Source organism: Drosophila serrata, unplaced genomic scaffold, assembly GCF_035046125.1.
Source record: "Drosophila serrata isolate PLE 108 unplaced genomic scaffold, ASM3504612v1 contig_276, whole genome shotgun sequence".
NCBI classification, from domain to species: domain Eukaryota; kingdom Metazoa; phylum Arthropoda; class Insecta; order Diptera; family Drosophilidae; genus Drosophila; species Drosophila serrata.
The window spans coordinates 2209766-2222198 of NW_028257174.1; the positions used below are offsets into that span (position 1 = coordinate 2209766).

The following is a 12433-nucleotide window of genomic DNA, read 5'->3' on the forward strand; positions in this document are numbered from 1 at the left end:
AGGATTTTTGAAGCATATTTTTTTTATGCATGGGTATTTCTATTATATTTTTTTTCTATTTGTTTTTCAAGAGTGTTGCCTTTAATTGGGCGCCCAATTTCCACCCTTGGCTTGCACGTGTGTGTTGTGTGTGTGTGTTTGTGTTTGCCATGTAAAACGGGGGTTACATGACATTGAAACCGAATTTGAAGGTTTCCCAAAAATGCTTTGTATCTCTGTATCTGTATCTGTATCTTTGGCTGTGTCTGCTTTTGTACCTTTTGCTGGGACTGGGCAAAGTGGTGGCTCCGCTGCCATTTCAACCCAAAAAAAAAGAGATACAACAACATTAAAAACCGACACAAAACCAGAATAAAGCGTTGCCCCTTTTATTTTCCAAGTTTCTTCCTTGTTTTTGGTCTCTTGAAAAGGCGAAAAATATACGCCGAAAAATTTGTTGTTGAATCTCTCTGACGCCCTTGTCACTACATTTTTGGTCATTGGCCTCTCACGTACGCACCCATACAGCTGCAAAGGCGGCACACATAGATACAGATACAGATACAGATACAGATACAGGGCCATATAGAGCCATTTGGGACTTGGTAACAACAAGCGGCGGCGGCGGCGTCAGCTCGTAAACCAAGGAACGCAATGGAATCAAGCAAAAGCAAAACAATGCCCAGACCTTAACCTCCCTTCGCCACACACACACACCAACACACACCCTCTGGGAGCACCCCAAGTTTCCCCGGGTTCCCCCTGGATTTCTCCTTCAAAGTCTCCAGGTTCGCCCCCCCCGCAGTCCCCATAGAGCAGAGGAGCAACCGCCAAGTTCCAGGCGCTTGTCGTTATCGTGCGTTTGGTTTCACCAACAACAACAACAATTACACCAACAGCAACAACAACAAGCCACCCGCTACTCACACTCATACTCACATCCCCAACTCACACTCATACTCACATGAGCAGAGCGAACACCCAACCAGGAAGAAGAAACCAAGCCACTAACGTCATGATTTAGATTCAAAAACGAACTGTAAATACCCTATTTCAAAAATATATAAATTATTAAAGATATATCTTAAATATCAAAGAAATAAAATAATACTCAAAGAAAATCATCAATTAATTAATACTTAATCATGTAGGATACTTGAATAATTGATAACAAATAAAATATATATTATAAATATATATAAATATACAAATTATATAAATATTATATAAAAAACTTCCTCTATTTTATTTTTCCAGTATCATTTCCATTACATAGTTATTGTATCTAGAACTATTTCAAGGCAAAATACATATAGATATAGAGAGTATCTATAGATATATAGGTAGTACACCTAAGGACTTTTAAAACTTCCGAAAATTCTTATCAAAGGTATCGAAATGTATTGAAATATATATATATATATCGAAATTTTGTTGAAATAATCGATTATTTCGATACCAAGCATTATACAAAAATGTTCAATATATCATTCCAATAATCGAATATTTTTAAATAATATCTAGAAGCGTATTAATTTTAATAAACACTACTCAAATTGTATTTAAAAATCAAATAACCATATAACAAGTAAAGAAATTGGCTGAGAGAGAAAGCCGGAAGGGTATCCCAAAAGCAAAGTGCTTCATATTTATTAATTTTTTTTTTGTGGCATCGAAATCATAGTCATTTCATCGACATTTCAGCATCAGCGATTGTTTATCAATGTGTAAATAAGCGCTGCGTGCGTGTGTGTGTGTGTGTGTGTGAGTGCGTTCCCAAAAATTTCAATAGCAAAGTTCAATGAACTCGCTCGCGTGCGGGAGAAAGGGAGAGAAAGAGGGGAAGGCAAAAGAAGAGAGAGCGCGCGCTCGTACGTTTTGTTGTTTTTGTTTTTTTTTTGCTTCTTTCTTTTTCGTTCGACTCTCTTAGCTGCGGCTCACTCTCTCACCCTCCACACTCTCTTTCTCTTTCTCCCAAGCTGTTGTTGTTGTTTTTGGTTGAATTTTCGCGCGCTTCCTCGTTGCGTTTCATTCATAAACAGAGAGCGGCGAACTCGGAACTCGAAATTCGAAATTGGAAGCTCGAAACTCGAACTCCAACTCTGCTGGAGTTACATATCTCGGCCAGGCCAACGAACTGGGCTTTGTTCTTGCCACCCAAAAAATAAAAAAAAAATATACACATACACCACCCACCAAACAAACACCCCTTTAAACCCTTAAACTTAACCCAGTCTATAATACACACACACTCACATAGATACACGTACAAGCCGCATAATCGGCCAATTATAATGCCATCATTTTGAGGCCCAAAAAGGTGTTGAGCGATTTTTGTGCAAAAATTCCTTTAACCATTTAAGCGCTTAAATAATTAAATAAACTTTTGCCTAACTGAACAAAGTTTCCCACAATTAATTAATAAATAACTAACTTAAATGGATATTAAAGAATATCAAAGGAAAAGAGGCAGTTAAAGTGGGCCAGAGTTTGTGAAAGTTTTTGGCAATTTCCATTTAATATTATTTATTAAAACTTAAACTTTGTAGTAGTTTGTAATTGATTTTATAATTTGTTTAATGACCTTTGGGAACCCTTTTTAATAATACAAAATTATTATTTATTATTGCAGGGTATTATGATTTCAGTCAGAAGCTTAAAACTAAGTGAAGGAGTCAATTCCGACCCTATAAATCATATATATTCTTGATCAGCATAAGCAGGCGAGTCGATCTAGCCATCTTAGAGGGGAAAAAAAATTTTAACAATTTTTTCGACATTTTATAAGGGGTAACATCGTTAAAATTGTTTAAAAATTGATAAAATTTTGAATTTTTTCAAATTTTATATTGAGTATGCAGATTTATTAATATAATAAAAACTAGCATAGGACTACCTTCCAAATTACATTTATGGCCTTATTGACCAAGTTATGAATATTTTAAAATTAGATTTTTCGGTAAAATTGCCCTATAAAAATTATCGATTTATATGACAAATATTTTTAATAAATCAAAGATTAAAAAATTCATAACTCAGCCAAAAATTAATTAATTTCAATTCGGAAATCTGTCCTATGTTAGTTTTTATAAGGTTAATAAATCTTTATACTCAATTAAAAATTTTAATTTTTTAAAATTTTTTATACATTTTTTGACAATTTTAACGATGGAGCCCCTTATTAAATTTTGAAAAAAAAAAAAAATTTTCGAACGGAGATAGCTAGATCGATTCGGCTGATCGTGCTGATCAAGAATATATATACTTTATAGGGTCGGAAATAACTCCTTCACTGAGTTTCAAGCTTCTGACTAACATTGTAATAGCCACCAGGGGTATATAATTTAAAATAAATTTAATTCAATAATTTATTTATAAAAACAATCATTTTAAAAATTCCATTTCGTGATCTTCTTTAAATATCATCGATGTAATTGTATATTTTATTAAAAATTTAATGTAATAATCGATTATTACGATATTAAATATGAGAATTTATTGTAACAACCTCCTTTAAAATTATCGATTTAATTTTTTACCATATCGATTAATGAAAAGTATGTATATAAAAGTCATGGGGATATATCTCAGGGGCTATATCCTTGCCAGAGAGGGGGGGAGAGGTGGGGGGCTTTGGGTACTCACTTCAATTGGTCCCGTTGCAGCGGTGGCATCTTTGTGGCATTCGGCTGGCGCTCATTTAGTGCGGCCAGCGTTTGCGAATACCGATGGGAGCGATCGATAACCGATAGTCAATATCGATACCGATGACGATGGCTGCTGCTGCGGTGAAGATGGGGCTGGGGCGATATCCATGCTCTGCCAGCAAATGCACTGCACCTTTTCCCTTTTTTGTTTTCTAAGAAATTCCCTTTGAAGTTAATTTTTTTTATTTTTTGTGGTTTGTTTGGGATTCACTTTTTCATATCTTTTTTGTATTTTTTGATTTTTATTTTTGTTGTTGTAAGACACTCACACAAATGCACAAGCTCTGCTTATATTATTTTTCTTTTGTATATTTTGTGGGCTTTTTATTTGGGGGCTTTGAAAAGCCTTTGATTGAGCACGGTTTCTCTTTTTTGTTCACATTAATGTAAAATTTGCCGGTTGTTTTTTTTTTTTAGTTGATTCAAGACTTAACAGCTGTTGATTTGCTTTTCCTCATTTTCCGGCTTTTTTAGTTAGATTTTCCTTCATTTTTTTCTTTGTTAAGGGAGGATGAGGGGAAAACGTCAGCTGCAACACACAAATGCACGTAAAAAATAGTATTAAAAAAATTTATTATAAAAAGTGAGGCCAAAATGTCAAATGCTTTTTGAGAAAAATTTGGAAAAAATGTAATTATATTTATTATAATAATTTTTCTTTTTTAAAATCCACCAACACACACACAGAGTCACACGCACACAGAGTCACACGAAAACAAAAACAACTCGCACAGAGAATTTATTTCGAAACTCCAATCTCTGGTTAATAACAATTAATTAATTAATTAGCTATTTAAGCTTAATTTTTGTTGCATCTTCCTCTTGCACTTGTCATTTTGGCACACACACACACACACACACACACGCAATGCACTTGAGCGAGAGAGCGAGCGGGAGGGAGTAAGAGAGAGAGCGAGAGCGGGGGCGATGGTTTTTCCCTTTTTCCACTGAATTTCCACTTTATTTATCCAATCTTTGTGGGAACAACACACACACACACAACTCTTTGCTGGCCGCCAAAGAATAAAAAACGTTAAAAAAATAGCAAGGTGTTTTAATTAATTTTTTGTTTGTTTTTAAATCATTTTTTTGTTGTAGCTTTTCCCCGGCAAGATGTAGGATTTTTTAACTCACAACGGAAGTATCGTTTTGATATTCAAGCGCGCGACAAATTTTTAGAAAAAAATTTTTTCGAATGGCACGCTGCACTTGTATTTATAGGTTTCCGCAAAAGCCGAACCCGGCTCTCTCGGACGTCGGCTCTCACGACGCTAACCATGATACAATTATACAAGGTAGTCTCGTCGGCTGCCTAACCGTTCGGCTTATTTTCAGTGCGTTCGTGTTTGTCAAGCAGAAAGGTTGTGTGCGGACGATTTTTTTCTTACTATTAACCCTTGTGTGCGATGTCGTTCTGCTAAGAACATAAACATTAATTTAGATAAAAAAATTTTACTTTAAGATTCGGATATATTTTAAAATTAAGAATTTAAACAAAAAAATAGCTTTACAAAAACAAAAACAAAGATTAATGTCAAATTCCAAACTATTAAAAATTAAGTTATAAAACACTTCAACTCTTTTTACTATGTATGAACAATTTAACCCCCATGGCCCATCTAAGGGCTAAACTAAAAGCTCTTTTGTCGTTTCACTCGCACTTACTACGCAGACTCCTCTCACTCGCACTTGTTGTGAGTAATGAATAGCGGAGTGCTTTTGCCGACGAGACTACCTTGTATAATTCTACCATGACGCTAACTGAGTGAACGAGAGCGTAACAACGAAAGAGTACCAAAGCCAGGAAAGAGATTGTAATTTCTCTTTTTCTCTACAGAAATCCTCTTAAATTTGTTATCCAGGTGGCGCTATGAAAATAAGTTCAAATGAAAGACAAGTTTCTCACCTCTTATGACTGTTTTGGTTTAACTTGTATTTTTAAAGTTAAAATAGGATTTAAATTATTACTTTAAAACTTGTATAGTTTAATATTTATAATGGAAAATTCTTTAAATGTGATAAACTAAAAATTTAACTCAGCCTACAGGGAGATGTATTACATATTTAATTCAAAGTTGGACACCTTTTATATTAAAACTTTAACTGTTATAAATATATACAAGTGTTAAACATTTTAAGAAGTTTTACTAAGAAGGCGTTTTGTGATATAGGAAAAAATCAAGTAGTACACATTTTATTTAATTAGTATTTATTTTGTATTTAATTTGTAAGAAATTTAATGGAAATAAATTTATTTGCCAAGTTCTTCAGTGTGACCAGCTTGTCGCTATGGTTAAAATCCGCTCTTCTTCCCATCACTTTTGTCATTTTAAACGGAAAATCCGGCTAACACACTCAAGCCAAGAGAAATAGTTTTTATATATATAAATATACGATTTTCCTGGGAAATCCCACTCTACTGCCGCCCTGCCGCCGGCAATGACCGTCTCCAATGCAGTGGACCAATTCACCATGCTGACCGGCGACCGTTCGAAGATCAAGGATTTGCTGTGCAGCCGGCTAACGGAGTGCGGCTGGCGGGACGAGGTGCGTCTGCTATGTCGAACGATTCTGATGGAGAAGGGATCCAACAATAGCTTCACCGTGGAACAGCTGGTATCGGAGGTGACACCCAAAGCCCGCACTCTGGTCCCCGATGCTGTCAAAAAGGAACTACTGATGAAAATTCGCACCATTCTGACGGAGAACGAGAACGAGGATGATGACGATGAGGTTGAGGAGCCAGAGGATGAGCCATAAACTAGCAAATACTGCATGCATGTTTCCTTTGGAATTCAGGACTTTTAAAGGAATATTTACAGTTTAATTACTCAAGTTTATTTGTACGATTTTATACATAAATCCCGGCCAGGGAATGGATACACACACACGCACTCACTCTCTCTCTCTCTCGCGCTCAAGCACACACATATTCAGTCTGGTGTGGGGCATACGGAGCTGTTGCTGGCAAAGTCAAAGCCCTCGGGATCGGGTATCTCGATGAGAGTCTTGGGTACAATGGTCAATGGTGCACCCATGCCGGGTAGCATTTGGACACCACCTCCCGTCGTCGTCGTTGTCGTCGCCAGAGTCGTCTGTGGTGCTGACAACGGAGGAGGTAGCTGCTGTTGCTGCTGCTGCTGCTGCTGTGACTGCTGCTGGGCTTGTGGCGGAGGCAGACTAGCCAGGGCTGAGGATGTGGTGGTGGTGGTATTAATGTTGCTGTTCGCAATGCTGCTGCTGGGCTGTGAGTACTTGCGCACCCACTCATTTGGATGCATCTTCTTCTTGTGGTTATGCATATTGGCATGCGATTTAAAGGTGCGCGTACAGAACTGGCACTGGTATAGATCGATGCCCGTATGGGTGGCCATGTGTTCCTGCAAAACAGAACAGATAAAGAGAGGAATATGCAACCAATAATCTTCAATCAATACTCACGGCCAGGGCTCGCGGCAGCTTAAACTCCTTGTCGCAAAGGCTGCACTTGTGCCGCTTGGCGGAGTGATGGTACCGCATGTGGCTGCTGAGTGCGGCACGGGATGACTTCTCTGCATTGCAGAGCAGGCATCGGTACTTAGTGTCGCCGTCGCGATCATCGTGGCGTGCAAGATGCTTGCGCAGGCTCCGCTCGTCCCGCAGCCAGCGGCCGCACAGGGTACACTGCACCTCCGCCACGGGCCCGTCCGGATGCAGAGCCTTCTTGTGTATCAGGAAATTGGCCTTCGAGCGGAAATGCGTTCCACAGATGTCACAAATGATGGGCGTAAAGTCAGCAGCATGCATACGCTTCACATGGGCGCTCAGTTCGAATTTGGTGCGGAATCTGTGGGGGATAAACCCGAAAGGGAAAACATATGGGATTAGCCATGGGTATGTTTGGACAGTAGCACTCACGTCTTGCCGCAATCCTCGCACACTTCGGGCCGCTCGGTGCCCTTGTGGCCCTTGAGATGCATGGTCAGCAGGAATTTCTTGGCGAAACGCGCCTCACAGATGGCACACTGATGGACCAGCTCCTGTTGCTGCGAATGGAAGCGCAGCATGTGCATCACCTGGCTATTCCGATTGAGGAAGTTCTTGCGGCAGCTCTGGCAGCTAAAGTACTGCGGATCCTTGTGGCAGTGCAGGTGGTCCACATACAGTGTCCGCTTCTTGTATCGATTGTTGCAACACTTGACGAAACCGGTGCAGTCATGCTCCACGCGGAAGTGGCGCTTGAGATCGTTAAAGTCCTCCAGCGGTGCGGCGCACAGGGCACAGTCCAGCTTCACATTGGCGGCTATATAGTCGTCCATTTCCTTGATGCTGCTGCGTTTGACGGGTGGGTCTGACGGATCGTTATCATCGTCGCCCGGTTCCTTTTTGATCTTCGGTCTACCACGTTTACCGCCACTGGGTTTGGCCTTCTCGACACCTTCGACATCCGTCGGCATCATCTCCTTCTCCTCCTCCTCGTCCTCATCTTCATCCTCACCGTCGTCGGTATCGTTGGCATCAAGGCTGCCACCGGTGCTGGTGCGCTTCAATTCCCTCAAACGTGCCCGCGATTCGCGCAGTGACAGCTCGCTGGCAATCTTGGGCTTGGGCTGCTTCCGCTTCTCGTACTTCCGCTTGATGATCTGCTGTGTCTGCTGCAGCGGTGTCTTTCGCGGCCTGCCCCTGCGCCGTGGCTTCACCGGATCTGGCTTGGGCTCTAGTTCGCCCTCGGACTGATAGCCCGAAGGCTCAAAATCCGGTTCAAAGGTGTCGCCATAATCACTGTCCTTGTCGTCGCCAGCGGACATTGCATCGATGACCGGTTCACAGAGTATATGATCCTTAATATCGTCGCCATCGAAACCAAGCTTTGGCTCCATAGGCGTCTCCGTATTCCACACTACCATGGCAGGCTCCGGCTCCGGGTCGGCCAGCTCCGGCAGCTCAGGCATCTCCGTCTTCAGCTGGAGGGAGCGGTGCAGGGAGCGCTGCTTTTCCGCCACCATGGCGCAGAAGTGCTCGATGTCGCCCAACTGTTGCCAGCATCGGTTGCACAGGCTAGTGGACACCGCATCGTTGGCCGCCAACTATAAGGGATGCGGGAGGGGGGACAGGAGGGAACGGGAGAGAACAGCGAATGAAAAGGGTTTCCTTTCTTTTCTTATGGGGGGGAAAAAAAAAACTCACCACCAGCTGCAGGTGCCGCTCGATCAGGAGAGCCGGTTGCATGGCCGCCGCCTCCTGCCCGAAAATGGGCACACCGTGCTCAGCATCCTCCAGACAGAGTCGGCATATCATCTCATAAAATGAAGACACAAATCGCGTTAAATGCAAACAGCGCAGCTGTTTTTGATTCGTTGCTGAGTTGTTGGCGCTGGCGTTGCCGGATCGTGCCCGAGGGCCGAAATGAAAATCAGAGATGCGCAAAAAAAAAACTAGCTAGAAAAAGACATTGGCTTGGTTTGGCCGATGAAAGGTTATTATTTTTATTAACAAACATATTGACGGGGGGCTTAAAAAAGTGAATAAACATTTAGAATTTGGATATAAAGCCATGGTTAAGCTCAATCTGAAGATCGATTACTGGAAACTACTTCTCCATTTCCGTTCCGTCGACTAAAATCTTATAATATCCAAAAAACTACTTCTATTATTCAGATTCGCCGGCTAATACCACAAATTGATTTGGATTGGGATCAGTCTTAATATCCATTGCCTGATTACTGACAGCAGGAAGCTTACGTCTTATTGGTTTTGGCATTGTTTTGGGTTTCGTATGGCAATCGGAGAAAAGCTGTTCATCAGACTCGGTTTTGTCCAGCTCTATCGAATTGCTTATCGATAATTTGTCATCGTCTGTTCCAGTCTCTTCGCCCAGTGCTTTCTCAATGGTATTGGCCAGATCTTCAGTTTTCGCTTGCTTTTGCTCCCTTTCCAGCTGCGTTTTAGCAAAATAGTCGTCGATTCTAGGCGGTCGTATCGGGATTGCAGGATTTTCGGGCAAGCCCCGTGTTAGCAGATAATCATCTACTACGCCCATAATATATCTTAAACAAGCACGCAGCATCCGGTCCAGAAAATCAACAACCCCAAGCGATGCATGGAAAAGGGCATGCTTGATGGTTACCTCGTTGTTGCTGAAGAAAGAATTCAGGAACTGGTCATAGATCACCTGACTGCCGGCACCAATCGTTGGCAGTAGCCAGCATACGAAGATCAGCTTCATCTCGTCCAAGAACGGAATACAAGTCCCAAGGCCAGTGGTGAAAAAATCAACCATAGCCCAGACACCGTAGACGATCCAATAGGTCAGCCAGATACTCATATTATCAGTGATTTCATTGTTCTCAAGGCGAAGCTGCTGGGCGTTCAGGAGCTTGTATGAAACAAAAGCCGGGTAGAAACATCCTGCCGTCAGTGAGACAAATCGCAAAACGTTTTCATAAATATTGCCAAACATGTTTATATATCTTTATATTTTTACTTAATTTGGAAAAATATTATTTTTGATTGGAATACGAAAAATTATTGTAGAGGACTGTCTACGTTAACTGCGTAAAAAGTTGTGACGAAAAGCTGTTATGAAAGTCTGACATTTGGTGAATTCGTTTTGACATATGGTTCATGACTGACTTGTTCCATATTTTAGTTTATACAAATTTAAATATTCCCTAGCCCATGAAATATATGGGTTGAATATAAATATTATTGATTTTATTCTTATTTTTATCAGAAGAAACCTTTGTTATAATTCACAGTTTAAAAAAGTGAAGCACCGCGAAAATAGCTAGTCTGACCCACATCGATGTGGCAGCTCTGGCCACTAGAGGCAGTGGGAAATATATCGATATATCCATATTTTGCATCCCTAATTTTGAACCGAGACGCGAAGCAACATTTATTTACCAAAAAAGAACATTAAAGATGAGAAGAGTAAGCTCCGCCGCCTATTTGGCCGATGTTCCCGTTGTGGCCAACAAGTCCTGTGAAGACATCTCGGACATCGATCTGAATGATGTGCCCGCCCAGCTGGAAGCCACCTTGAACCACCGCAGGTCACGGAGTAGTCATGTCAGCCTGTTCAACATGGATGTGAACGAATGTAAGTGCAGTTGCTCAGATTTATCAGAAATAGTACTCATTTACATTTTCTTACAGTCATGATAGACTCCACGATGGTGGACAAGGTACAGCAGCATCAGGAGTTCGCCAAGGAGGAGGAGAAGAAGTGGTACACGCTGGTCTCGAAGGCTGTGAAATCCTCCAAGGAGCTCGCTACACGGCAGTATAGCTTTGAGCCCCGGGAGGAACAGCAGCGCTATCTCAAAGAATGTCCCAATCTACAGAATTTCATACGCGGCTCCTTGCCGTTCATGAACAAAGTCACCAGATTTCTTGGGGAGCATCAAGAGTTGGTGGCTCTGCAGGATGAGCTGGCGGAACATGTCCAATTCCAGCTGAACAGCAAGGTCAACAATGCCATCAACGAGAATCTAGCCGGTAAGCGGCAAAGCTAGCAACTGTCCAGGCTGCAATAACTTTCATGTTTACATTTTAAACTTGGTTATTCTAACCAGCTGTTAATCATGCCATTTCTTTGTAAATTCATTTTTCATTTACCTGCAATTTAATAAAACTCTATTGTAAATATAAGGCCTTAAGCTGGACTACCTTATTTTCCGATGAATCAAAGGATTGGCTTACTTTCCTTCTCACTCTGACTTGAACACCAGGTCTTTGTTTAACTCTTGCTTTCTCTGTCACTCTCATGTGGAAGTTTTCAAAGAATCATAAATATTTATAAAGAAAACTGATATATATGTATGTATGAACTGAAATTAACAAAAGGTTTGGTTTACATTCTAGTCTACTTAGGCATTAGGTTTATATTTTAAACAGTGTGTTGTGTGAGCTGAGTTGGAGCTGCTATTCGCCTTATTCCTTGTTCCAGGCGGCCAGGTACTTCATGAGGTCGGTGAGACTCTCGAAGTCGGTGCGGCTGGCGGGCGGTTCATCCTTGGTGATACGCGGCAGTGCGTTGCCCATTTTTAGGCGAAACTCCTGAAACTATAAAAAACAAATATAAGGAAAGGAATGGGTAAACGTTGCGTCGCCTGCTCTCACATCTTTGGCCCCACTCAGCTTCCAGAAGCTGTAGCAGAAGGCACCAGTGCCCAGTACAGCATAAAGAGTGCCCCAGCCCAGGGCTCGCATGGCCAGCGTAGCGCCCTCGTCCATCAGGATGATGCCCTGGCGGGTGCCAGCCTGCTGTAGCACCTTGCTGTCGGCCTTCTTGGCAGTGGCCAAGGTGCGTGAGAATCCAAATAGGGCAGATACACCGCCCACTAGGCCCAGGAAAGCGGCGGCTGCAAGGAGAAGGAAGAAAGAGTTCGCTGTGTGAGGATTAAAGGTCTTATTTTCGGGAACGGAAACCACTTACCTTGAATGCGAAACTTGCGCTGCTTCTCGGCCGCCAGGGCATCCGCGTTGGGGCCGGCCTCGCTCATCCTTCCTTAATTCCCGTCCGGCTGCCCTTGTTTTTGACTTTACTTATTTTTATTGTCGTAATTCCCAAAAGCACAGCTGATCGACTGCAGAATAACACCGGCCGCGGATATCGATAGCCCTGAACAATCGATACTCCATAGTTGTGACTGTACAATCGCTGTTAGAAGTGTATTGTCAGAAATAAAAAACATCGATTCATCCACTAGTTTTGTGCTTTCAGTATCGATAGTCGAAAAGCAATCGATAGGGCCTGTGATAGG

The 12433-nt window shown here is 41.7% G+C and overlaps 5 protein-coding genes across 5 annotated transcripts; 2 read left to right on the forward strand and 3 right to left on the reverse strand.

Annotated features, from left to right (window-relative positions):
- Positions 1 to 5994: 5994 nt before the first annotated feature.
- On the forward strand, positions 5995 to 6576 carry e(y)2 (enhancer of yellow 2). Its single transcript, XM_020948136.2, has one exon. It carries the CDS (start codon positions 6126 to 6128, stop codon positions 6444 to 6446), a length of 321 nt encoding a protein of 106 aa, XP_020803795.1. The 5' UTR covers positions 5995 to 6125; the 3' UTR covers positions 6447 to 6576.
- LOC110180458 (uncharacterized) lies at positions 6502 to 9080 on the reverse strand. Its single transcript, XM_020948134.2, has 4 exons — positions 8853 to 9080; positions 7584 to 8752; positions 7128 to 7512; positions 6502 to 7066 (listed from the first exon to the last, which is right to left on the reverse strand). Exons 1-4 carry the CDS (start codon positions 8961 to 8963, stop codon positions 6620 to 6622), a joined length of 2112 nt encoding a protein of 703 aa, XP_020803793.2. The 5' UTR covers positions 8964 to 9080; the 3' UTR covers positions 6502 to 6619.
- A 42-nt stretch (positions 9081 to 9122) lies between these two features.
- Positions 9123 to 10572, reverse strand: Reepl1 (Receptor accessory protein like 1). Its single transcript, XM_020948135.2, has one exon. It carries the CDS (start codon positions 10123 to 10125, stop codon positions 9316 to 9318), a length of 810 nt encoding a protein of 269 aa, XP_020803794.2. The 5' UTR covers positions 10126 to 10572; the 3' UTR covers positions 9123 to 9315.
- Kmn1 (kinetochore Mis12-Ndc80 network component 1) lies at positions 9542 to 11318 on the forward strand. Its single transcript, XM_020948113.2, has 2 exons — positions 9542 to 10767; positions 10824 to 11318. The coding sequence occupies exons 1-2, from the start codon at positions 10590 to 10592 to the stop codon at positions 11180 to 11182; spliced, it is 537 nt and encodes a 178-aa protein (XP_020803772.2). The 5' UTR covers positions 9542 to 10589; the 3' UTR covers positions 11183 to 11318.
- Positions 11319 to 11462: 144 nt separating this feature from the next.
- LOC110180446 (transmembrane protein 242) lies at positions 11463 to 12370 on the reverse strand. The gene is made up of 3 exons (XM_020948114.2): positions 12106 to 12370; positions 11790 to 12031; positions 11463 to 11732 (listed from the first exon to the last, which is right to left on the reverse strand). Exons 1-3 carry the CDS (start codon positions 12170 to 12172, stop codon positions 11601 to 11603), a joined length of 441 nt encoding a protein of 146 aa, XP_020803773.2. The 5' UTR covers positions 12173 to 12370; the 3' UTR covers positions 11463 to 11600.
- Between the last annotated feature and the right edge of the window lie 63 nt (positions 12371 to 12433).